Below are 26,677 nucleotides of genomic sequence, written 5' to 3' on the forward strand. Positions count from 1 at the left end.
AAGAATAGAATAAATTTCTCTTAAAGAGAACTGTGTTCCCATTTTGCTCATCATTTCTCCTCTCCTTCCATTTTTATTCAATAAGAGCTTTTAGAAATGAGCACCTCAGGAGAGGAATTCATTCTGATGCTAAATACTGCATCAATAATTTAGTTTGCAGAGCTCACTTTCAGGATTGGGCCAGGTTTCTTCCCTTCGCTCCCCCAGAATTCACTCTCCTCCCTCCAGGACCCTGCATGCCACCCGAGAACACTAACCTGTGGAGACACAAGTTCCTGTGTCTCTAATATGTCTGGCAGGAGGAAGCTGCATATGATGGGGGTACTTATTGTCTTTGATTCTTTCCTGTGGGTTCACCATGAGGTGACTAATCCTTCACCAAGCCTCTCTGTCTTACTCCAAGCCTTCGTGTGACTCTCTCTGCCTGAGTTCTAGTAACTGTTTCCTCTGCTTGTTCCTTGGTGCCTAGAAGTGGTAACAGTTTGGCAGCCACTGGCACTGGACTAACTGTACTGTCCCCTTTTCCCATACCTACGCCTTTGAAACTTTCCTTTTGTAAAGAAACCCTTTACTTTTGTTTGACCTTGACTAATACGTTGAGCCAATTTACCCTTTATAAACACGAAAGTACTGCAGTTGAACTGACTTTTAAAACATGGGAGCATACCTCAATTAGTCACCGTCAAAACAGAAACTCTAATAAATTCTATTATCAACATATCAGCTTTATGAATTTGTACTTATGGAAGTGTCCCAGGATTACTTAGTCTTCTGAGTATGCAAATTTTACTTCATTTTAAATTTATTAAGAGAGATCATTAGATAAATGTATACTTAAACACACGGTTTGGGCCCATCATAATAATGCAGTCTGCATGTTCACCTTTATTTTAATGACATTTAAGTGGACATCATACATTAGCCTTTACTGAGCAATGCCCTAAGAGACAATACTTTGAAACTTTTTTTATTTCATTTACAAAATAGAGGACTTACTGTGGTCATTTTGCCTGAGGTTATAAGTGTAGTAGAAAGCTTCTTGTGTGGTATCAAGGATTATACATATCACAGAGCCCTAGAATTCTCTCGATGAGTTTACACCGAGGTAGCAGTGCTCAAATGTGACATGTGTAGATTGCATTTGAAAGAAAAAACTCTTGCAAATCTCCAGTCTTGGGTTGAAATTGGTATAAGGTAAAAACTCTTAATACTTAGAATTCCATATTTCTGTAACTAAATTCAATTTACAACATACGTTTAGCACATATAATATGTTTACAACAGATTATATTATACAGTGTATTCTTTATAAGAATTCATAAAAGATGTTTTCTCAGTTTTCTGTGCAAGGATTTAGGTATGCCTTTCCAGTACAGTTGGTTTTATTATTTCAATCAGATTTTGTTTTCTGCATTGAGCCACTGTCTTATCAGTCTTGGAGCTAAGCATGGAGCCTGCCTCTGTGCTATGCCATCCAAGTTGGGTACCACCTCACCTTGGCACATCTTTTTTTTTTTCTTCTTATGATTTTTTTCCCATCACCCAACTTTCTCTCTAGTTTTTTAAAATTTTTATATTTAATAACTTTATTTTTTTTAAGAGCAATTTTAGGTTCACAGCAAAATTGAGAGGACAGTACAGAGACTTCTCATACATCCTATTATCAACATCACCCACCAGAGTGTGCATTTCTTACAATACATGAACCTACACTGACACATCATTATCGCCCCAAATCCGTAGTTCTACTTTATGTATTTTTGTAAGCCACTTAAAAACTTTTTTTTAAAGCAAAATGAGGCTGATTCAAACAAGACAATAATTATAAAAGCATAGAAGTCTAGGAATAAATAGCTTCCTACCCTTAATAGCTTCTGAGATTATCATTTGGACTCATAAAAGCAATGATGTGTACAATTCCACCCTTGAGAAATTAAGGAAAGCTATGAACTATCTTCACTGTTGAACTATCTTACAGAATATGTAACATATTTTATTAATATTTCCATCCAAACAATTAACATGTTTGAAAATTTATTTACTTCTAAGGTTAAATTTTAGTTATGTGGAAAGTGTGGTGATAAAGACTTGAACTTTTTTTAATGATCCTTGATAAATTTAAGTCTAATTATAGATATATGTTTATGTTTTCTTAATTAGAAATAGTTGGGTTTGGCTGCAATCCTCAAGGTCCCCCTTTAGTCTAAAATGATACGATTTTAAAAATCTGATCTCATCCTCACAATAAATCATAAGAGGGAACTGAAATATAAAGAGGTTATTTTCCAGAAACATACAGCAAGTTAAGAAGGCAAATTTAAAATCTAAGCCCTTTGTTATTGCTCAGGTTTGTTTTCAGCAAATAAGAAACATTAAACTTTTTCTGTGATTCTTATCTGTTTTATTTCTGGCAACACAACAGTCTTAATGACAGCAGCAGCAAATGCTTACACCGTGCTTATTATATGTCAAGCACTATTCTAAGCACTTTATGCACATTAACTTTCTTGATAGTTAAAACAACCCTATGAAGTAGGTACTGTGCTATCCACATTTCCTCAGTGATGAAACTGAGGCCCAGGAGATTAAGAAACTTGCTTAAGGTTACAGAGTGAGAAAGTGGTAGAGCCAGAATTTGACTGCAGATCAATACTTTTGGCCCAACCACTAATCTGCCTTTCATATAACCCTCAATCTCTCTTTGCCTTGTATAAGCTTTGGAATATATGTTCAGCACTGAATGAATATTGGGAGAATGTAAAGTCATTTAAAAAGGCCAGAGGAAAAATACTGACCTGAAAGAGATGTAAGGTAGTGATCGGCGTTATAGAGGGTATCTGTCATTCAAAGACTAAGTATATCACAGACCATGGATATAATCTTAAACTGTGTGCTGAATTTGCATAGATCAAACTTAAGTTGTTTTTAAAAGGGAAAAAAATATTGCAAATCTCCAGTATTGCCTTACATAAAATTAGGTATAAATTCTCCTATGTAGACTTTGCATTTATAAAACAAAATCCAAAATACAACTTAAGCTCAAATCAAAATAAAATACTCGAATGTCAAAGTGATACATGAATTTAATTTGGTGGATGATGTTATTCTGCCGATGCTGTTTCTCCACCAAAGTTTGAATATAACGCTGGCTGCTGTAGTGCATAGTTCTTTTGAAATCAGCGTGAAGAAAATCATAATGTTGCCCATCTGTGCTCCCTTTTCTCTATTCGAACCACCTTGGAGCCTTTGTTCATATAGCTGACTGTGATGTCGTCTGGTCTTCACTTGATGTGAATGTATAATTTACCTCGAAGTCTTTTTTCTCTTCTCCTTTCCTCAGCCAATGGCAATTGTAGTAATCCTTCTTGGTGCCAGCACAGCAGTAAGCGCAAGCACCGGTGTGAGCGTGGAACTCTCCTGGTGGTGGTTCTCTATTCTGAGGAGGTGGCTGTTATATCAAATGTGCTCTTATGCATATTTAAAATTAGCATTGAAATTAGGAATTAGAAATTAGGAATTACTGGTTCTCAATGTTGAAGTCACTCTTCAGAATGCTTAATGTATATGAAAGTGGAATAGTTTTAGCCGTTTTGACTTTCAAGGTTAGACAAACATATGCTGATTTTCTTAGGGAATGGTATGCAGAAATAACAATTTTTCATAGGAGGAAAAGAATCTTGATCTGCTTGGTACAAAGGGTGGTGTCACTGAGGATTTCAGGTTAGGGACAGGGGAAAAGGATGACTCTAATATTACTATTATGTTTAAATCTTGCTACAATCTTGGATGAAAAAAAAATCATCAAAAATCAAATGTAAAATAAAAATTATTTCCCTGTCCTGAGCTCTGAAGTGAATTTAGTACTAATTGGAATTATGCATCATTGATTGCAGTTTTACCCTTTACTTCTTCACAACCTCTCCAGCTAAAAAGACTTAAAATAATCCCGTATGTGAGAATTTCTTCTGAACTCACCTAAACTAGCAGGCAAAAGATTGAGGTAGTAAGTCTGAGGAGTATGCTTTCTGGTGATCTGAGTTAATTTGGTAAGACCTGAAGGATATTGAGAAATCATTATTGGCTTAGTGCTAAGACCCACACTTGTCTCTTTCGAATAACATGTTAACTAACATGTCAATCTGTATGTGATAATACAGGTGCAGTTGCTCTGCCATTTCATTGTCCAGGCTAATAGGTAGATTTTGTTGCCTTACCTCCCTCGTGAACATGTGCAATAATAAATAGCTACTTTCTGGGGATGTCTTGAGAATTAAAGAGAATATTTTATCCCCTGATATATTGTAAATTGTAAACAAATATTGGTACCATCTTTTTGTTCCAAAAGCAATCTGTGCTACAAATAACTGAAAAGAACGTGAAAAACAAGCAATGTTGATTTGATTTTTGAAAGGAAATCAAAATATTTAATTTATTGCACATATAATGTTTAATTGTAAAAGTTCCCGCCTACTTAAATATCAGCCTTAAGGGACCCTCCTCCCCGACACCTGAAAGATGGGATGCAGAAAAAATTTTGCAGCTTGAAACTCTTTTCAGAAAACAATGCTTTAAGTCCACAGCTGACATGCCAGAATTCTCTACCATGAAACGATGAGGTGATATAGACTTAGAAAATATTGAGATCAGGAATTACCAAATTCCTGCCTTATGAGAGTAACTAAAAATTTTTAGAGACACTCAAATTTTTTTAAAAATCCTATTTAAAGGTGAATGGGCTGTGCTGAAGATAAAATTTGTTGACTTCATATTTCTCCATAGAGTTAGTTTCACCTGGCTTAGTTTTACATGTATATATGCATTTTATTTTGTTTTCCTTTTCATGAAGAAAAATACGTAAGCAAATCAAGTAAAAAGAAATTGACTTGCTTATAACTTAATAAATAAAATTATAATTAATAACAGAAATTTTTCAAACTGCCTTTCTGGAACCAACAAAATATTTCAGATTTTTTTGGTCACTTCAGCCAAAGTCATTGATCTAAAGACTGTCTGTTTATAATCTTTATAAATCTCTTAATATCCTTATTCTTCTTTCAATTCTATCATTTATATTTTAATTATGTCAGTAATTTATTAAGAATAACAGTAAATTCATAAACATTTTCTGTATGATGCTTTCCAATATACAAAAACACAGTGTATGATTTTAAGTTAGGATCTCACTAAATACTTTGATATATGTGTTCTCTACATAATAAATACAGAAATCTCATATTAAATTACCTTGGAACTGATAACGAACTTACTTTTGCTTGACAGAATCATGCAGACATTTGTTACACAGCAGTGGAAACAGAGCAAAGAAAAATCCAATTGCCTGCACAATAAGAAGCTGTCAGAGAAGAAAGTGAAGTCTCCCCTGCATTTATTTTCTACCTTGCGCAGGTGGGTAAAAGACAACTTTGTGCTACTAAATTGTGCTACTGAATGCTGAGCTTGTGATAGCCCATTGTTATTCAGTTCAGAGCATCCTTGCTATAGTATGACATCCATTTATTTTCTTTGTGACTTCGGAGAACAGACTAAGTGACATACATTTCATCAAAAACATGGATATTAATTTCTGTGTTTAGAATTTTTACGCATTTCCTTAACATGAGTTATATTTACCCAAATTACATTCTTTGCTTCGAATCAGTTTTCTCTATCAAAGTTAGTTCCATGTAGGACTCTGGGATGAGTAGGAGTGGGAAATAAACCTGATAATCTTTTTTTGCTTTTCAGGAAAAATATAATTTAGTCCCTGTGATCATTCTGCACACTTTTGATTTCCATTTTAGCTGGATAGGCTATGTGAAATTAAGTTGGTATTTATGACACTGTTAAGTTGATTGAGCCTGACAAGTGTCCTCCATGGTCTGTTACAGTCCGGATTTACTCTGTGTTGTTGATCAATTTTGAAGGTCGCCAAGTTATCCTCCCCCTGGTTGTGGCAAAAGCAAATCCAAACTGAAATCTGAGCAAGATGGAATCTCCAAAACGCATAAGCTGCTGCGGAGGACTTGTTCCAGCACTGTCAAGACTGATGATGTGTGCGCCACTAAGTCGCACAGGACCTTTGGTCGCTCTCTGTCCAGCGACCCCAGGGCTGAGCAGGCAGTGACGACAATTAAGTCGCACAAACTCTTGACCCGTTCCTGCCCTCCAGCTGTCAAGCAAGAGGACTGCCTCACCCTCAAGTCTCATAAACTATTGACTCGATCTTGTTCTGGAGATCCACGCTGTGAGCACAACACCAACTTGAAGCCCCATAAACTGTTAAGCAGGTCTTACTCCAGTAATCTCAGAATGGAAGAATTATATGGCCTGAAAAATCACAAGTTGCTCAGCAAGGCTTACTCCAGTGCCCCCAAGTCATCCAAAACTGAGCTTTTCAAGGAACCTAACTCAGAGGGCAGGAGGCTCTCTCTTACCTCAGGGCTTATTGGTATCTTAACACCATCTTCATCTTCATCATCCCAGCCTGCTGTGCGTAAATGTTTTCATCTTGTGTTCTTAAATGTTAAGCTGACGTTGGGTAGAGGTTTTTCAGAGACTAGTAGAGATCTAGTAGAGGAAAAAGAAGCAAGATTATTTTTTGTTTTTAAAAATTTACTGGTGGTTTTTTCTTTGTTTGTTTTTGCATCCTAGACAGTTGCTACTGGTACTGTAAGTTCATTTTGATTCTGAAAAAATAAACGTAGCTTATTGATTTGAGGTCCTGTCCAAATTCCTGTCACATTAATAAATGCTACTAAAAATGTAAAGAAGTCAGTTGGATTCACAAAGCCTATCCTTTTAAGCAAGCTTGAATTTTAACGCTTTTTTAAGTAGGTTTATCTGATCTCTAATTTTCTCAGATAAGTAGTGGAGGAAAAAGTTTGTCTATTAATTAAGAGTAATGTCCTATCAGCTATATATATGAAAGAGGAAAACTTTGCTCATGGACACTGTTACTTGCAGAGAAAAGTCACATTTCCAGCTGTATCTCTCTGCCTTACTTAAAGCTGCTCTTGGTGTCTACTTTATAACACCAAAGTCACTTTCTCCTGAAGATGTTTATTTTGGAAGGGGCATGAGGCTGTGCGATGACTGTATTAAAGCTTAAGTCCTTTGGGTGGTATTTATCGGGAGTCAGTCTTTCACGAAATTTACCCCTAGAATGATCTACGTTATAGTCAGTTTCAGATAAAGAAACAGACCTATCTTCTTGTTAAAAAGTTTTGTTTGCTTTCAGTGTGTGTGTGTGTCTGTGTGTGTCTGCATTGGGGGAGAGGCATATTTAGCTCTTAACTATTAATGTGGATACACCTAGCAATAGATGAAATTGAAAAAAATAAGAAGATGCTGTTTTTAGAAAACTCTGTTTCTCTTGCATAGATTTATTTCTAAAATTAAATTGTAAATTATAGTATAAAATTTTATTTGTATTAAGAAAAGATATTTGAGTATATTGATAATTTTAGGTAGATATCTCTTAAAGTCCATTTCTTCCCAAAAGTAAGCATTAAGGGCATTAAGAAAATAATGCCAAAGAGTTACTCAGTAGAAAGTTTCTTGTGATAGTTATACCTAAGAAAGATAATCTCAGATATTCTGTAAAAGAAAATGTCTTCATGTCCTCCTGTATGGTTAAGCATAATATAATAGTTTAGTGTTGTATTTTCAGTAACTATCTAATATGTCCTTGGAGGAATAATTCTGATAGTAAAGTAAGATTGAAGTCCTCTAAATGAGGAGCTGGGAATTTTGACAATGAGTAATAGAGGAAATCAGTTTTTGTGATCATGTAAAGATGCCAATCACTTTTACTAGAAGATCAGAAATTAAGAATTTCATTTAGTTTAGACACAGATTGCAATAGTAGTGGCAGAAAGTGTTTGGAATACAGAAATTCTAAAATTTTGATGTCATTGTCAGTGATTTATCTCATAAAACAGGTGATCTTAGATCACATCTTCATTCACTATTTCACAAAGTAAAAGGCTATAATTTACATATTTTCCCAGTTAAAGAAAATTATCTTGTTCTTTTACTTTGCTTTTTTATAGCCAAATGGTGCCAAATGCATTCCAATACGAGACCGTGGCTTCCTAGTGCAGGTATGAGCCAAGACTCCAACCCTTGTAGAAAATTTTAGCTTTTAGTAGGTTTTCAACTCATTTTCATCTTTGACCTGATTGTTTCTCTTCGTCGTTTTATTCAGACAATTGAGTTTGCTGAACAGCGGATCCCCGTATTGAATGAATACTGTGTGGTTTGTGATGAGCCACACGTGTTTCAGAACGGCCCCATGCTTAGGGTGAGTTCTCATTTGTGCAATGTCAGTGTTGATTTTGAATATAAGTGAAAAGGGTTAAGATATAAAGATAAGTAAATAACTGCATTTACAGTAAATACTGCGTTGAGCAAATTATTTAATATACAAAGCGTTATAATTTTCACAGACGAATCACTTTTTCTTAAGGAGTCCATGAAAGGGGCAAGTAGTTTATATTAGAAAAATTATTTCTTATTGTATTTCTTACATGCGCCTATCATCTGCCTTTTTATCCATTTATCTATACCTATATCTGTATCCATTTACATCTAAATCATATATCACCTATATCATATAGATGTAGGTGGGTATAGAGATAGATATAAATCTAGATATATATGTATAAACTTATAAACAATTCTGTTTCTTTAAAACCACACAATTCAACATGTTTACTATAGAGAACGAAGGGTAGTCCTCATTCCATTAAGAGGAGGGTATACAGTAGCATGCAGAGAATCAGAATAAAGATTTCAAAAAATGCTGGCTCGTTGACACATTAGGGGCATGATTGGGGGAGTATAGAAATAAGAATCAATGTGTGTATGTGCATTTAGGGGAGAAATTATCCAATTTCTAAGCATTGTTATATGAAATTCATATAACATATAATTCACTATTTTAATGCATACATCACTGGTTTTTAGTATATTTGCAATGTTGTACAACCGTTGCTACTGTCTAATTCCACAACATTTGCATCACTCAGGAAAGACACTGAATCTTACCAGTCACCTCCGGTTTCTGCTTCCCCTCATTCTCTGGCAACCATGAATCTATTTTCTATCGCTATGAATTCGCCTGTTCCAGATATTTCATATAAATGGAATCATACATCATGTGGCCTTTTGTTTTGGGATTCTCTAACTTATTATGTTTTCATGGTTTAGCCATGTAGCATGTATCAGTACTTTATTCCTTTTTATGGTGGAATAATGTTACATTATATGGATAGAAGACATTTGTTTATCCATTCATTGGTTAATAGAATTGTTGGAATATATGTTAATTCCGTTTAACTTTTTGATGCACTACCAAACTATTTTTGACAGTGGCTGCACCATTTTTTCTTCCCATCGTCAGTGCATGATGTTTCTTTCCAGTTTCTATACATCTTCACCAACATTTGTTATTCTCCTTTTTTTTTTTTTTTTTTTAATTTTAGCCATCCTAGTGTGTGAAGTGGTATCTCATGATTTTGATTTACACTTCACTGATGACTAAAGATTTCAAGCATCTTTTCATGTGCTTATTGACCACTTGTGTAACTTCTTTGGAGAAATATCTGTTCAAATCCTTTGCCTATTTTTAAACTGGGTTGTTTGTCCTTTTTAGTTGTTGAGTTGGTAAGAGTTTTTTTATATATTCTGAATATTATATCCTTATTAGATACATAATTTGCAAAACTTTTCTACTGTTGCATGGGATTTCTTTTTAAAACTTTTTTTTATGAAATCTATTGGGGTAATATTAATTAATAACAAATTTCAGGTATGTGACTTTGTAATACAACATCTTTATACTCTGTCGTGTATTTCTGAGACACACAAAAGTTTTTTAATTTTAATGGAGTTCAAATTTATCAATTGAAGTTCACAAAGATATATACCTGAGTTTCCTTCTAAGAGTCTTATAGTTTATAACTTATATTTAAGTCATTGTATTTCAAGATATATATTTTAAAACATACATAATAGCCATTTATGATCATGATCGTCTGTCAAGTTTCATATGTTTGTTTCATTTTATTTATGGGAAACATTTAAGAAGTATTTTCTTGCCACTCTTACACTATATTTTGCTAGTCGGCTTTGTTCTCAGAGACATTGTTACTCTGAAATCCAGCATTTAGTTCATTAATAATCAGCATTTATTAATTAAATATTTGTGTAAGTTTATTATTTTTATTCAATACATGGAAATGTATAGTTATGAGAATGGGGAGAATCCTTTGGTTACCTCAGTTTATTTCATGTAGAAGGCACCTTTTTACTTTGTCACTGTCCACCTTTTGATCTTGATCTATTGCTCGGTCCGTGGCTATGCCATTTCCACTGCAGAAAATAATAGTAATGTTATTAATGGCACATTGCTTTTTGAGTGCTTTTTATGTGAGCATGTGTTCGAAATGCTTTACATAGATTATCTAATTTATTCTTCATAATGACCCTATGAGGTGAGTATTATTAATATCCCTCCTTTACAGTTGAGGAAAGTAGTAATTTATTCAATGTCACACTGCTAGTAAATGATAGAGACATCATCTGAACCATGGCAGAATGGCACCAAGGCCACAGTTCTTACCATGAAGGTACTCATGACTCATGTACTTGAATTGACTTCTTTTACGTCCTGAAAATTTACTACACACATTGTTGGGGATTCACTCTCTGTGTTTTAATCACTGGCAGTTCATTCCTATAGTGATAGAAAGCTCATAGGTGTCACTAGTGTTCTCTGTGCCTTACTTCAAATTTTATTTTACTTTATATCATTCTGTACCAGTGAAATTTGCTGTCTCTTTCCAGAAGTGGAAGTGCTTTTGTAAAAGAGAAAACAACATTTAAAAAATAAATATAGGTAGTTTTCGCATGGTTTTATGTTGCTGTATTTCAGACTGATATCTAAGGAAATCAGAGAAATTACTTTGGTTTCTTAAATAGTAAGGTACCTGATGTATTAAATCAGATCAGGAAATGAAAATCAAAGAAACATTTTATATTCAAAAGAAGAGAGATAAACAGAAAGAACTGCCTATTGATTCTGTTAAACAGATATTTCACCTAAATCAGACATTCTCGTTTTCTCTAGATCTCTCATATTTACATTGCAATATGTCTTACTGTAATTTTAATAGTAATATATAAAAATTATTACAAATATAATTTCTTATGGAGTATTAATAGACTGACTCGCTGATCATTTATTCAGTCCATATGATATGTTACAAACTGTAATAAATCCCAGAGATATAAAAAGAATAAGCTATAACCCAGTGGTGAGTAAGTAAGATAAAGCTCTCAGATTTCCATAGAATTCTATGTCTGATTTTTATTATGTTTCCTGGATCTTTCTCTCTAAAAATTCACTGTTTCTTGTATTTTTTTCTCTTTTCTCCCAGCCTGTTTTTTATATGACATAGTCCCCTTTTACCCCTATTTTCCTAAAATTGTAGTCTATTTGTGCTATTCTGCCACTTTACTCAGAGGTGTATGTAAACATGTCATACTTTCTGCTACATGGAGAACTAAACTGCTTATTTAGAAATACCAGGATGCTCCAAATTTCCCTTTTGTTTACAATGTTTATAAATGTTAGGTTCTGACATGTAACAGGTTCTGACATGTAACATTTTGAATCTGCATAAAGCCCACATTAACATCAGGAGGATCGTTCAGAGATGCCCGATTTTTCAGTTTGGCAGTGCGCTTTGGATCATCACCAGAAAACCAAACCCAAACCGAATCGTTGGCTCTCTGCATTTTGGAATCAACTAGAGTGTTAATACAGCAAACTCTTTCAGAGATGCTTTTTAAATGTTGATTGTGTCTTCAGTAAGTGATTTTTGCAAAGCAAGAAAACAAGGTTTCATCGACAGAATCAGCCAGTTTTATCAGCCTCTGAAGCCCTAGTTGTCCTCGTCTTTTTGTTACCCTCACCTTCAGCACTCCCATCCTGGATCAATGCAGTTGTTTTCTTCTCTGAACCTTGCACGCGAGCTGCTGACCTCATTTGGAGAAAACCCATGGATGCGCAGATCGGTGTCCTTACAAAGTTGGAAGTTTGTCATTGATACTTGGCAACTATTCTGTGTGTCCCTGGTTAATAGACTTTCCATTTCCCACCTCAACATATGATGTGGCACTTGTATCTCGTTCTCTTCTCATGCCATGTGACAGGGTCTCAGATTACTTGCTCTGAGTGGAACCATCAGTCCTGAGAGTCTCAAGTCACCACTTGAGAATAATGCCTAATCCTACTAAAGCAAAGTCAACTCAGAATCCTGAAAATCTGTATTTTTCTGTATGCAGCCTTACTGTGGACCTTAGACAAATATTTGTCACTAAGATTTTTATTTGCACAGTGAAATTAATAATACTCAGTTATAATTTGGTCATAGTTTAAGGCATTTCTATGAAAATTCTTGGGAAACAGCATGTGGATAAACCTGGATATGTCTCATTTTACCTTTTAAGAGGAAGATAGTAGGTCTTCTTATTTAGGTCTGACTTTAATATTTGAAGAATGGACGAAAAAGTACATCTTACTCCCTCCCTGTTACTCTATTCCCCAAAGTTACAGAAGTTAAGATTTCAAGTTCTGAAATACAGGCTAAACTAAATAAAAATTATGCCAGAAAGCTTTTAGTTCAAAAATATGTTTTATTTTTTTACATCCAAATTGAGTAGAAATTGGTTTTAATGCTCAAACAACAACTTTAGTTCTATGAAATAACAGGGCTCACCATGTGTTGAGGCCTAATCTGGTCTGATCCTGTCATATAGTAGACATGTCTTGATATCTTTGGGATTACTGTCTGTCTTATGAGCAAGTCTTTCGCTACTCCAAACGTGTTTCTCTTCCGAACCCTGAAAAGAACTCAAAGCATTGACTATAAAACTGGAAATACAGAGAATTAAAGGCTTGTAAGTTTTTTGTTTCTAGGAGCTATTCTTAATTATTCTCATGTTTCCAACACTAGTTTTCTTGTGTTTCCAACACTAGTTTCTACCTTATAAATTTGTATTTACATTGCTCATTTCTTTTTTAGCAAGAAAGATTTTAGCAATATAGAATTTTGACAAGCCGTGGGTATGAAAATAAAAATGCTACTTAATGCTTCAATGCAAATTTTTATTTAACACTTATTTTGTGTATACATTGAGTAAAGGACAGCTAACCCAAGTTACCTTGTAGTGTTAATATTTAAACATCTCTCTATACCTCAAGGAGATTTCATAAACCTTATCTCACTTGATTCTTTTTGTCACTTGGTTCTCTTGTCATCCTGGTGAGCCAGCTATGATTTCGATACCTGTCTTACAGATAGGAAAATTGAACTGTGCACATGTGTCCATATGGAATAATTTATATGCACTTTTATTTGTTTTATAAGGTTTACATGAAATTTTTTTTTGAACTAAAAGACTGGCAAAAAAAGGTTTGAAACCACTCATCTACACCATGTTATATATAAATACTTAAATTCTCTTCAGTTGTATTGTTTCTATTTTCAATGGGAAGTAATTTAAATTGATTGAAAACACAGTTTCTTAAATGCAGTTCAGTTCTAAACTATTCTTTAGAGTTTAAAAATGGTGTTTGAAATATGCTTTTATTACTCATTTTAATTGCTTTGATTCAAGTAAAATTAAAAATGTATTCATCTTAGCTTAAAAACTTCTAAAATAGATTTTAGCTTAGGGACCTGTAGAGTTCTCCCTGTTTTTAAAAGTTGTATAATGAATATTATATTGCAAAAATATTATGTTTTTGTAATGGCAGGAGAGATTTGCCATGGTTTTACAGTTTAAATCATAGAAACTAATTGCTTGAAGGTAATATAATAATATAACATCAAGAATGGGTAATCTTTTACAAATTGAAACTAATTGTAAAATCAAAAATGAATTAGTAAATACTGTACACATTTGGTTATATTTAGGCATACATACTTTGCATTAAAGTATGTGTAATAAAACATCATTTCACTTATTTAGTAACAGCTATTAAATGACTGTTCTATTTTGAATTGATGCTAGAGTTTTCTGTGTTAATATAGTTAGTAGTAGCACAATTTGTTGGGGACAGGGAATTGGCTGGTAGTTGATTCCAGGTGGGAGAATGCTAATGCAAAATATAACTACTTATTTTATTAAGGAAGATTAATTCAGTTTCTCTTTTTTGAGTAGGAAGTCTTGTTTGTAAGTAATAAGATACATCAAATCTTGATTACTTAATAAGTTTGAGAACTTTCTTTTAGTGCACCATCTTGCGTTGACATTTTGAACTGCTCTCACATGTGAATAAACATGGGAGAGGCTCAGTAGTCTACAAAAACTGGCAAAACTACAAAACTAATTAGCTGATTTACATCTTGAACGCTATTGAATGTTCTAGTAAAAACGTGATAGATATAGAATTGTTATTTTAAAAATTCACTGATATTTACTTAGTATGGTGTTAATATAGTATATAAATTAATCAAAATATTACTACCTCTATAGGTGCTATTTTTTTTTTAAGGGAAAGATAAAATTATTTTTATAAGAACATAATGTGTACTTCTAATTTTTCAGTATGATAGCAAAAAAAAAAAAATTTCCCCCAAATGTTTTCTAGGGTACCTGATTTTCTTCTTTAAACAGTTGCAGTAGCAGGATATTCCCAGAAATCAGCCTTATGCATTAGAGTATGGGACGAAAGGTAGCTTTTCAACCAAAGGATGCAAGAAAGACAAGAGGTGTCTATAAAGTATCAAGTCACACCTTTATCATGAGGAATGTAGGTTTATTATTTAAAATACTGTATCAGTTGGCAAGTCCATGTGATTTTGAGATTTAGGGGTTTCAGTATAAATCTGGAGTAGGATGAAACAGAAACACAGAGGAAAACATTATAGAAAGCATTGAAATGTTGCTCATTTGTTACCCAAGATAAAGAATAGGAGGTTTTGGTAAAATTGGTAAAAATTATTTGAGACAAAGTCAGGGCAGCACATGAATACCTAGAATTGGGGACAAAATGAGTTGATAGAGCTGTGTAAGAATAATTATCATATTTTTCCTTATTTAAAATTTTTCCTATATTAAAATTTCAAAAAAATTACCCTTCTGATCTAGTGTAGCGGTTTTTTGGGGTTTTTTTGTTTGTTTTGTTTAAGGCAACAATTTTGTATAAAAAGGTAGTTTCTCATGTTACAGTCCCTGGGATTTGTATGTGAACACACACATGCAAACATACATACATAGTTGATGATCACAAAGTAAGTGTAATTCATTGTCCAAGGTTCAAATGAAAAAATAAAAACCATTCATTACTCATACACCCTAAATGAGGCTTATCCTATTATTCAGCTTTGGGATTAATGGGTTTTAATCATAAAAAGCATATGATTACTTGACAAGAATATTAAAAACAAAGTACCCTCTTTCTCTGTTTACTTCTTCAATGAACTTTAGGTAACTGGTACATGAATTAGTTCCCAGAGCCTTTTATGATTTCAAAGGTTCATCTTCTCCCTGGATTCTTGTTTGTATACAGTTTCGCTATACTCAAACACCAGTGTTAGTGTTTGACACTGTAGTAAATGTGCTGTAAATGATTACTATTATTATTTCAAACCATGCCTCACTCCCAGTAAGTTAACAAAAGGACCCGATGTCAGTAGGGGAAATTGAGGGTGAAACATATATGCACATAGAGACACACAGAAAAATAGAAAAATACATTAAACATTCAAGTAAAAGAGATAGTAGTAGAAATTGCACAGTCTGCTCTAAGTATATCCAAATATATATAGCAGTATGTATCACTTGAGTCTGGATGAAGAATTTTCTTCAATTAATTTCCTCCCATAGGTAGCTTTCCTAATGTTTCTGAAATGGAATCAAACTACACTTTTAAGGTTTACAAAGGAAATATATCAAAAATTTTTTTTTAATTCTCTTAAGGGAACATCACCCAGAAACCTTTGTGATTGGTCATGCTTTATGTCCACAAAGTTCCCGCTGTATAAGCTCATTCCGAACCAAAAGGATGTTCTGAATGGGATCATACTTCCCCACTGGTTAAACAGTAGACCAAGTGGTCCTCTGAAATGAGTGAGCATAGAAGCAGTGGCACTAACAAATGCCTTTTCTCTGCTGTGCAGCGGTACTATGGATTGCATCATGTTAGGCTTCATCAGCTACCTAATGCAATGTAACTCGGGAGATAAGATAAATCAAACAGATGACACTATATTAGATTTGAAAGATGAGAACTCTTCCAAAGCAATTGCAGAGTGTATATTTCAGTGCTGCTGACTTCAGGAGGTTATTGAAGTTAAAAGTCTTTGCAACAAAACCAATCTTTCAAGAGCTGGGTAGCAAGTAAGCAGAGTCATGCTTATTTCCTCCAAAGAAAATTACTTTGGAAAAGGTGGAATTTTTCCTTTGTATATTTATTTTACACAACTTTGGAGTTTAACTTCCTTTTTTAGTATATCACCAGCTTAGGTATCTGCTGTGTGTGTGTGTGTGTGTGTGTGTGTGTAAAATATGCAAATGTATATTAAGAGGGAGAGTTGGATTTTTCAATTTAAGTATATTTTTATCTGTTGCTAAATCATTCCTAGTGCAGGTGTTAGAATTAACAAATAGATTTCTTAATCATATTTATGACTTTATATTAATAAACAATTATAATTCATTGTGACCTAAATTTAGAAATTTTTATTAAAGTGATGATTCCTTTCTTTTTAACATTCTGAAACTTTGCATTTTCCATTTATTAATTGCAGTGTCATAAACTGAATTTAGAATTGGGAAATGGAAAAAATGTCAATTGATTTCTTATTCTTTCGTAGCCTACTGTGTGTGAACGAGAGCTGTGTGTATTTGCTTTTCAAACCCTGGGAGTAATGAACGAAGCTGCTGATGAAATAGCAACCGGAGCTCAGGTAGTATAAGACGCGATACTAGTTATTCCATATTTTGATTTGAGAAATTTATTCTGATCCACTAGTTATCTTCACTCTGCTACTTTGGGCAAATTTTAGATAGTTTATTGTTAAAGCAAACCAGCATTTGATGTTTTTTAGATATAAATTTTGCTATCTTTATCTAACGTGTGTTTTGTCATTTTTGCAATTGCCAAGGAGAGAAATTAAACCAACTTTCTATTATATGGAAAACAATTGTGATTCTTTGTTATATGGTGAAGTTGAGCCATCGAAACCTTGTCATTGTGTAAAATTTATTTGTAAAGTTATAGTGCCATAAAATGTAACCTAATTTATTTTTAAAACTTAGATGAAAAGATAATGGGCAGAACATGTAATAAAAAAACAACATTCAATTTTACAGTTGCAGTGTTTATGACATAGGAAGAAAAATATAAAAACAAATGAAAAAACAATTTGGAGGCAGAAAAGCATTTTATGTCAATTCTACGAGAGCCAGGACTTATCTCTCTTTTTCATTGTCTTGCCATAGAGTATAGACCAATGTTAGCACATTGTTTATAACAAAGAGATATCAAGATGTTTGTAATTAGAAGCAACACATAGTAGTTACTTTAAATAATGGTCAAGTTTGGTCAAATTTGATCTAAAGCCACAAATGACAGATTTGAGAAGTTAATAGCAGTCCTGAATCTTTCCTAATTAAGTACTATGAGAGGGAGAAACAATGGCAAAGCACTTGATAAAACTGGAAGGACAGTGACTATCTTGTGCATATATTTCAAGGTGGTAGATCTACTAGTATCCATGTGTAGGTCTGCGTTGGAATCTCCTAGAAAAGTTGTCATTTTCGAGCCATATCCTTCTGTGGTAGATCCCAACGATCCTCAGATGCTGGCCTTCAACCCCAGGGTAAGTAGTTATCCTGACATACCAATCACAAGTTTCCTATAACAATAGTTAAGATTTTGATCTCATTAGCTTTCCTCTTTCTGTCTAAATCACTATCTCATCAAGCATATCCATGACCTGTCGTGGACTCTATATCTATTTACTAAGTATCATTTTTTTTCCATAAACTTGATTTGCTTTCACCTAATACTTCCCCTATCCTTTCATCCTTTAAAAGCATTTTTAGAGCTTCACCTTCATGAAACTAGACACACTTAATCACCTCAAATTGTTACCTTTACACATCCCATCTGCTTAGAAGGTAGGTAAATAGCTATAATAATTGGTTAATAATGGTCGATATGCTTATTTTAATTTCATTATATATTTTTTGAGATTCTAATTTATGTAACCTCATTTTAAGATTAAAGATCATGTGTCAAAGCACAAATTTCTCTTATTCAATAGTATTTTCACTTCACTCTCCCTTGTCCTCCCTCTTTTCCCTCTCGTTATCTGAAGGTTAGTGATAGTTGAATTCACATTGTTGGTCAACTGGCATTCCTTGAGAAAATAATTTCATGGATATTAGGCAGAATTCTTGTGAAATAACAAAATTTTCAAATTGCGCGAGAGCTAAAATTGCCGTACTTTCTATTACTGTTCATCTTGCAGTCATTTTTAGAAACAATGACTGTACAAAATATCCTTGGAAGAACTTTTTTTCCTCTTAAGTGGCACACATTTATATTATGCTTTAAAAATGAATTGCCGATTGAGTGTAGTATGTTATTAGTCTTACTCTTTGGGTGACAATCTTCCAATCAAAAGAAAAGAAAAGCAAAATGAAATTGTAAGACTTAAAGTGGATTTTGTATTTTTAGAAGAATTTTATGCTTAATTTATTCATCATGGCTTAATTTTTAATGGTGAAAGCCAGAATCAGGAGCCCAATATCTTTTTTTGTATATATAGTTTTTTTCCTTGTAGGCTGAACATTATTTTATGTACTTATATTAGGACTGACATTATTTTCTTTTTTTCTTCCCTCTGACGCAGTTATAAATCCTACATCCTTGAACCATCTTATTAAAGTCTTCTTTTTTATGTATACACCACAGTTGTGGCTTTCAAATTGACCCTGATGGAAAATTCATGTACAGAAATAATATGTTTCTCTAGTAATGTGCAGACTTGCAAAGGCTTATAGTGAATACTTTTTTCCCCCATTCAAACAGAAGAAGAACTATGATCGAGTAATGAAAGCACTGGATAGCATAACTTCTATTAGAGAAATGACACAAGTAAGTATATCATCTTATGGTCTTGGACAGTTCGGTCTTGCTTGAATAAAATCATATTTGAAAAATGTTCTGAGAGGAAAAAAATTGTCTGAAAATACTGGCCATGCAGTACTTTTCTATTGTATGGGAGTATAGTTAAAATCATAAGAAATTTATAAGTATGCTGTACCAAAATGTTTTAATTAAATTACATGAACGTATTGGCATGCTCCCACTGTGACTTTCGGAGGGTAGTGGCGTAATTATAATCATAATGCTCTGTTCTCAAACTCAGGCAAGAGTTTGAGTACATGGAGATAAGTTGGTATTTCTTAAGGCCAAAGTTAAACCTGGTACCATCTTCCTGGACTGTCAATTTTAATTAATGGCAATAATTTCACAACATGATTTTAAGGTTAAATTAAAAATCAAACACTTTATCAAATTTAAATTGTAGAGAAATATATTAGATATAATACAGAATCTCCAAATAACTTTGGAACACACCAGACTCCCTGAGAGTTTATATTTTGGGCCATTAGGGAGCCTTTGGTGGACAAGTTTGATGAGCAAAGATTAGGGTTTATTATGAAAGTCCAATGTATTACTGTGATATATATAGTCCAGTTCTTGGAAAAGCACATGCTATTGAATTATTGAGGCCTTTTTACTGCCAAAGATTTGAAGAGAGGTTTAAAACTCATCATTATAAATGGGAGCTAATAATCTCAAATTGACAACAACACACATTATGGATTCAGTTTGTATCTGTAGGTTTCGAGGCTTGCCCTGCCCCCAGAGACCTTTGCAGGCTCATAAAGAGTATTACCCTGAGTCATTCCCTTTCTCTGGGTAGAGAATAGTGGATTTTCCTCCTATCTCAGGGCCACAAAGCTGCTGCCCTCCTCCTACTACCAGTGCCATCATCTCTACTCTATGTGAAAATGTGCTCCAAAAGTACATTCTTATATTCCTAACTTTGATTCTTGATTCCTTTGATAGTTACTTATTCATGTAGTCAGGTATTCATCCATTCATTCATTCACAAATAGTATGTGTCAGACACTGGTAAACAAGAGAGCCTTTAATTCCAAGTTACATTATTTGCTTATCTGACATCTTTTCTGTTTGGGTTTCTGTGTCCGTACCTTTCTGTATTCTCTGGATTTTTTTTAAACAAATATGTATTATATTTGTATAAGGAAACGAAAATAGTAAAATGCATTTCCACTTAGGGGGAAAAAAAGAACCTATTGCAATATTTCACACAAAGTTAGGTAAACATTTTTGGTTACCAAAGACGTTGGTATGGGATATTTATACTATACCCTAGACCCAGATCATTCCTGAATTTAAAAATAGCTACAAACTCTGACTCTGGGATCAGCAATCTGCCAAAAATGACTTCCTTTATTCTGGGTCATGTGTAAGCTATTTTAATAGGAGGCAATGGAGATGACTGAGTGTCAGCTTAGGGAGATAGAGGCTCACATTGTGGAACTCGCTTATCAATGATGTGGCCTGTGACCTTAGGCAAGTTGCTAAATCGCTTGATGCCTCAGTTTCCTTCACTGTCTAGATGATAAACAATAACTCTTCACCCTCTTGCAGTGTATACTTCATAGGGATGCTGTCAGGTTTTATTGCATCAATTCTTTAAATCTCTCCAAATAAATATAATATTATACTGTCCTATTTTCCAGAATGTATTGTCCTATAGATAGACATGAATTGTCACAGATTGCCCTTTGTTCTATGAGAAGGTTAATTGACTGGGTAAATTTGATTAAATACTTTTAAGAGAAGGGCTCTTCTTATGTAAATTTTGTCCAATTTTTTTCCATAAAGATCTATATCTAAGTCAGTATTTCCGATGTGAACATTAGTAGTAACTATTACAGGTTTTGCTTTAATGTTAGTTAAAAGTTAAAAGCGCCATGGTGAAGGAGAAATAGCACCAGACAGTTGTTAAAGATGACAAGACAGATCTTATTCAGAGAACTGCAGGAGTGGAGAGAGAGGATGGCAGTATGAGGGGAGCTCCCCTCCAAATGAGACAAAGTGACTGAGATTTTTAAAGTGAGAGCAGAGAGAAGAAAAAGGGGCTCTGGAAAAGTGAAAATAGGGGCTACAGGGATATGGAAAATTACAGAAGGGGGATAAGTGGAGAATTACTGAGAGGTTAGCAGTGTGGGTTGGTACGACATACCTTTGCTCAAGCATTGGGTTTTCTTGAGCAAGAACTCAGCAGTAGGCTTGGGGTCACCTTTAGGGACATGGCTTAGTACATGGAAACCAGACTAGAGTTTGGTTGAGTCTCTTAGCAAAATATTAGGGTAAATCCTTTGTGCTACATGGAAGCTCAGAGTTCACATAATCTTGGGGGTTGAGAGCAGCAAGAAAGGGTAATTGTTGCTGTTACCATGTCACAGCCATAGATGTTCAAGTTTAACTAGACTTAGGCATACCTGTTCAATCTGATTATTATTTTGCAAAAAGGAAAAAAAAAGGAAAAGGAATTTTTAAGGAAAACCAAACAGTATAATGACCTCTTTTTCAGGCACCATATCTGGAAATCAAGAAGCAGATGGATAAACAAGACCCCCTTGCTCATCCCCTACTGCAATGGTATTAGTTTTCCTCTTACTGAAAACAGCATCATTTTCTACTGCTTACTTTAAAGGGTGGGGAAAAAGCCTATGTTGCAAGACCTGCAATGCTACAGTTCTAAAAGCCTTTAAGGCCTGGTGATTTTACAATCCAAGAATCTTTAATGATTCTCACTTTAATTAAAACCCGTACATCACAGAGGGAAGAAGATGCAGCACATGGATATTCAGTATATGTGACAACAGTTTGTCTATAGTTTTAGAAAAATACGATTGACTGGATTATGTGGTGGAGCAGTTTTAGGTTCTTTTAATTTTCTAAGTGATGAAACTCACTTATTGAAAATCCTTCTAAAATGTTTTGTATAATTTACTTTCTTACCAAGGTCAGTATAAATTTGATGAACTCATAGTTTGATGACTGCAGATGAGGCACTGTTTCAGAGTGAGCCCGGTGAGGGATATAGCATTAGTCCAGCACGGATCCCAGAAGGAGGCTAGGCTAAGAATAGCAGAGGTGGCTTGAGAACTCACCTTGCACTACACCATTCAAATAATTTGCCCTCTACTTCCTCATTTGCAAAATGAAAACTTACAGCTACTTCCCATAGCTGTAAGTGTTTTATGTACATGTCTCTTTGAAATCACTAAAAACTCAAAGACTATGGAATTTACCATGATTACCATGCAGTAATACAGATGTGAAGATTATAAGAGGTTGGTGCGAATGAGTACTCATTCCATGCTACAACTAGGGACTTTTTTAAAAAAGTATGTAAGGATGGGCAAAAGAGAAAGAATCTGACTTTCTCGTGATTCTGATTACTTAACTTTCGCTTAGTCAGAATTTTATAATATGCGTTTTATTTAGTCTGATAAGACCATGACAAAAATTAGGTTTAGAGGTCTTCTTTCTTTGTATCTTTTCTGATCTATTATTAAAATTCTGAAGAATTCAGTAAAATAACACAGTTTTAATTTTAACTTTTAAAATTCTCACATTGTTATGTTCAGAGTGAAGATACAAATCTCAAATATCTAATCTCTTTTTTCCCCTGAAGTCAGCCTGATTGTTAACTTTTAATTACTTGTGATTATTTCCTTCAGCTTGTCAGTCACTCTTTTTCTAAGGGGAAAAAAAAAATCTACCGAAACGTTGTATAATTTTCCCTGCTGATTATTTTATGTACATAAAACAATTAGTTTTTTCAGATACCTGAATTTAATTTTGTCATCTTTGGTGTCTTGTTGTATAACAAGTATGTTGAATAACAGTTTATATATAAATCGTGTATATATCAACCCAAAGAGATTCTCAGTTATTTAAAGAAAAAGATCTTCATTAAAAACTCATTTTTGGAGTCTACGGCCATGCCACCCTGAACGAGCCCGATCCCGTCTGATCTCAGAAGCTAAGCAGGGTCGAGCCTGGTTAGTGCTTGGATGGGAAACCACCTAGGAGGACCATGTGCTGTAGGCGTAAAAATTAAAAAAATAAAGGATTGTAAGCTGACGAGGTCCTTGCAACCTGTGAGGTCAACCAAGGGTTGCCTCACTAAAAAAAAAAAAACCACTCATTTTTAATTAGGCAGTGTAGGGAGGGGCAAAGGAAACAGATATATGAATCAACTTCTAATCTGTGTAATATTTAGATAATATAAATATTAATATTGAAACTATTCAGAGATATTCATTTTGCTGATACTTGAGATTGTGATCATTGTTACATCTTAAGTTTTAAGCTTCTACTTCTCTGCCTTTTTAGAGTAAAATGTTATTTTGTTACATAAACTCTTCAAATTGTTTCAGGAAACAAAGCAAAATGATGTAATTAAATTAAATTATCACTCAGTGTATGTCACAGCAAAAATAGATTTAATTACTTATCAACTAAGGAGAAAAAACTTTAAATATATTTGACAATTGTTTGTGACCGATGGATTATTTTAATTGATTTCAGGGTTATTTCAAGTAATAGATCACATATTGTGAAACTGCCAGTTAACAGGGTAAGTCATTTTTTCATATGTACATACAGAAATGGGAGGAGTACTTATTGGTTGGGAGAACTGACCCCTGTGATTTTTAGGCCTCCTCTCCAGAATATTAAAGTAGACTCAGGTTAAGCCTCATTCTTCAGTTTAAAATTACCTTATGTGCACCAGCTCCAAGCTTTTCTGAGATATCAAATTTAGATTCAGGCTGTTGCCCTAACCTTTTAAGTAAATACGAGTCAATATGAGATAGTTATACCGTGAGCGATGAAAAGAATATTCTCTAGAGATTGACCAGAAAAGGGTCATATGCTTTTTATCCTTGTCAGTTTCATGTTGGCATAGCTCAGCTTTTCTGTATCAGAGAAGATAATGTCTCCAGTATCTTACTCATCAGCCTAATACTCTAAAAAATAATGAAAAAGCTAATGGACTGATTTCAGTTCTGATCATCACCTAAGAGCTGTATCTAAAATCTCAGCTCTCCCATCTGTGAGTCTCTACTCTGCGAGATTCCTATATATTGTGTTCCTATATAAGTATATTCCTAGCTAAAAGGGCAGCAATTAGAAAATTTTGTCAAGCAACTAATCCAAAAGGTTCTGTTTTAATTTCTTACTATGAACAAGGGGGAAAACAATATTTGAATATAGGCAATTTCTAATTTTATAAATATATGCAAATAAAGCATGATGATGATAATTTTTACAGTTTAAAAATCTTGAATTAACTTTTCTGCTTAGCAAACTCAGAACATTTCCCCAGTTGAATGGTTAGTGTATACTTAGAGAATTCGATAATAAAATTCTTAAAAATACATATAATTAGGAAGGCAGATCTGCTTGAATGTGATTACATAGTGTATTCTAAAGCCAAATAGAAATGACTTTGAATTGGCTGTCTCCTATTTCTTTTCTATTAGCCTAAAGAACTATCCATATGATTTATCATTTATTCAGTGGTGTTTTTATTTTTAAATGGATAGTCCTGTTAATGGATCAGCCTTGTTGTCTATGGTTTGAAACTAGATAATTCTTAAACCAGTAACATTTGAAATTGTCAGCAGCCTGATCATATATTAAATTTAACATGTTTTCATTTGTCATTACTTCCAATGGCAGCAATTGAAGTTTATGCATACTCCGCATCAGTTCCTTCTTCTCAGCAGTCCACCAGCCAAAGAATCCAATTTTAGAGCTGCTAAAAAACTCTTCGGAAGCACCTTTGCATTTCAGTGAGTATGGCTTAATGTTGGGGGGAGGGGATGTCTCTCCACCGCAGTGTTCTGAAATGTGTGGGTAGGAAAATGTTCCCTTTTAATAACTGGCTCTTAACACTGAATAGTCAACTATAGGATACTTGACTTGGAATATCAGAACTTTCAGAAGGCACCAGGACTTACTATATCGTGACTACTTTAAAAGATCATTGATTTTTTTTTGGTTCTGCTTTTTCCTTCTCCTCCTCTGTTTTAGTGGCTCACACATTGAAAACTGGCACTCCATCCTGAGGAATGGTCTGGTTGTTGCTTCTAATACAAGACTGCAGGTACATTTTCTGAATACTTTAACAAGCCCTCATTATTCTTCAGTATTAGAGTTCGGTAAGCAACCTGATATGTTTTTTTTCTTGCAAAAGAGGAAGAAGCATTTGCGTTTTTAAAAATTACATGGAGTTTTTCATAGGCATAACTAATTTTCACAAAGTAAGTGAAGCAGAATTGACCTATACACAATAAAGGAATGAAAAGAAAAAGTTGAGTTTCCAATGAGAGAGCAAAAATCATTTTGAACTTAAGTGAAAAAAAAGTTTCATTCAAAAAGCAAAACCCTACAAGCAATCTGTCTTTTAATTAAACACTTTTTGTTTGTTTGTTTGTTTGTTTTTGAGCACTGTCTCAGTGTGAATACTAAGAGAACAAAAGGTAGGGCTAAGAATAAGAAAATCAGAGACTGGACACCAAAAGGCCATCTGATACCTGCTTTTCAGCCTCTGGGGCAGCACTTGGGGTTAGCAGGAGATCGTAGGATCGTCCTCATCTTTATTCATGCCCTTCATATCCAACATTCTCCCTATTCTCATACAGCTAATTTTCATCTCATGATGTAAGGAGATCAGGAAATGAGATCCTCAACTCATTTACCTGTGCTAGATCTCACACTCTGATGATAGTTGAGATGACACACTTAAATGTAATATCCGTAAATTTAATTCATACTAAATAAGGTAAGAGACTTACCTTATTTAATTAAAAGAGAAGCTTTTAATTGTTCTAAGTAGTTTCTCAGACCAGTTGAAGAGTTTCAGTTAATGAAACTCTAACTTGAAAAGTTTAGAGGGTAAGAGTGGAATGACAATGTTGTATAATGAAAACCCAAATAGGATACTTTGTTGATATGCTAGCATGTGAATCCTAATCAAAATTCTGTCACGTATGTTTCAGCTCAGTATGTTTTCAGAATTTTATACTCATTAGCATAAAAGCCTACTCTAGCACTTTATAATAAGTGACTCTTTGTCGTTGGTAGGGCGGAAAGGATTTTTTCTCTGGCTATCATTTTTCATTTATCAAGTTACTCTGAACATTAAGGACAAGGATATCAGTACTACTATTTTCAAATTTGACCTTGCAATAAAAGCTTTATCATTTTCTAAGAGTTAATGCTCCACTCGGAGATAGATTGTCTCCTTTTGTAAAATATTAAGATTCGAAACCATTGACCGACTGCTTCCTCTGCTACCTCTCCCCGTTTTAGCTCCACGGTGCAATGTATGGAAGTGGGATCTATCTTAGTCCAATGTCAAGTATATCATTTGGTTACTCAGGTAAGTCTATATTTCATTCCTAACCTCAAATTTATTAGGTTTTTATTTTTTCGTTGTTATATATGCCAGGCACATTTTTCTATCAAGTG

The 26,677-nt window shown here is 34.0% G+C and overlaps 1 protein-coding gene and 1 pseudogene across 1 annotated transcript in view; both read left to right on the plus strand.

Annotated features, from left to right (window-relative positions):
- The window catches only part of PARP8 (poly(ADP-ribose) polymerase family member 8), a 146,450-nt gene that overhangs the window by 104,856 nt on the left and 14,917 nt on the right, over positions 1 to 26,677 (plus strand). The window contains exons 12-24 of the mRNA XM_025047219.1: positions 3,341 to 3,444; positions 5,240 to 5,406; positions 5,925 to 6,489; positions 8,052 to 8,102; positions 8,207 to 8,302; positions 16,890 to 16,982; positions 17,772 to 17,897; positions 19,115 to 19,180; positions 21,720 to 21,787; positions 23,729 to 23,777; positions 24,884 to 24,996; positions 25,238 to 25,310; positions 26,519 to 26,588. Of these exons, the coding sequence (XP_024902987.1) occupies positions 3,341 to 3,444; positions 5,240 to 5,406; positions 5,925 to 6,489; positions 8,052 to 8,102; positions 8,207 to 8,302; positions 16,890 to 16,982; positions 17,772 to 17,897; positions 19,115 to 19,180; positions 21,720 to 21,787; positions 23,729 to 23,777; positions 24,884 to 24,996; positions 25,238 to 25,310; positions 26,519 to 26,588 (1,641 nt within the window). The remainder of the gene's footprint in view (positions 1 to 3,340; positions 3,445 to 5,239; positions 5,407 to 5,924; positions 6,490 to 8,051; positions 8,103 to 8,206; positions 8,303 to 16,889; positions 16,983 to 17,771; positions 17,898 to 19,114; positions 19,181 to 21,719; positions 21,788 to 23,728; positions 23,778 to 24,883; positions 24,997 to 25,237; positions 25,311 to 26,518; positions 26,589 to 26,677) is intronic.
- On the plus strand, positions 23,130 to 23,248 carry LOC112480232 (annotated as a pseudogene).

This window comes from Pteropus alecto, unplaced genomic scaffold, assembly GCF_000325575.1.
Source record: "Pteropus alecto unplaced genomic scaffold, ASM32557v1 scaffold73, whole genome shotgun sequence".
NCBI classification, from domain to species: domain Eukaryota; kingdom Metazoa; phylum Chordata; class Mammalia; order Chiroptera; family Pteropodidae; genus Pteropus; species Pteropus alecto.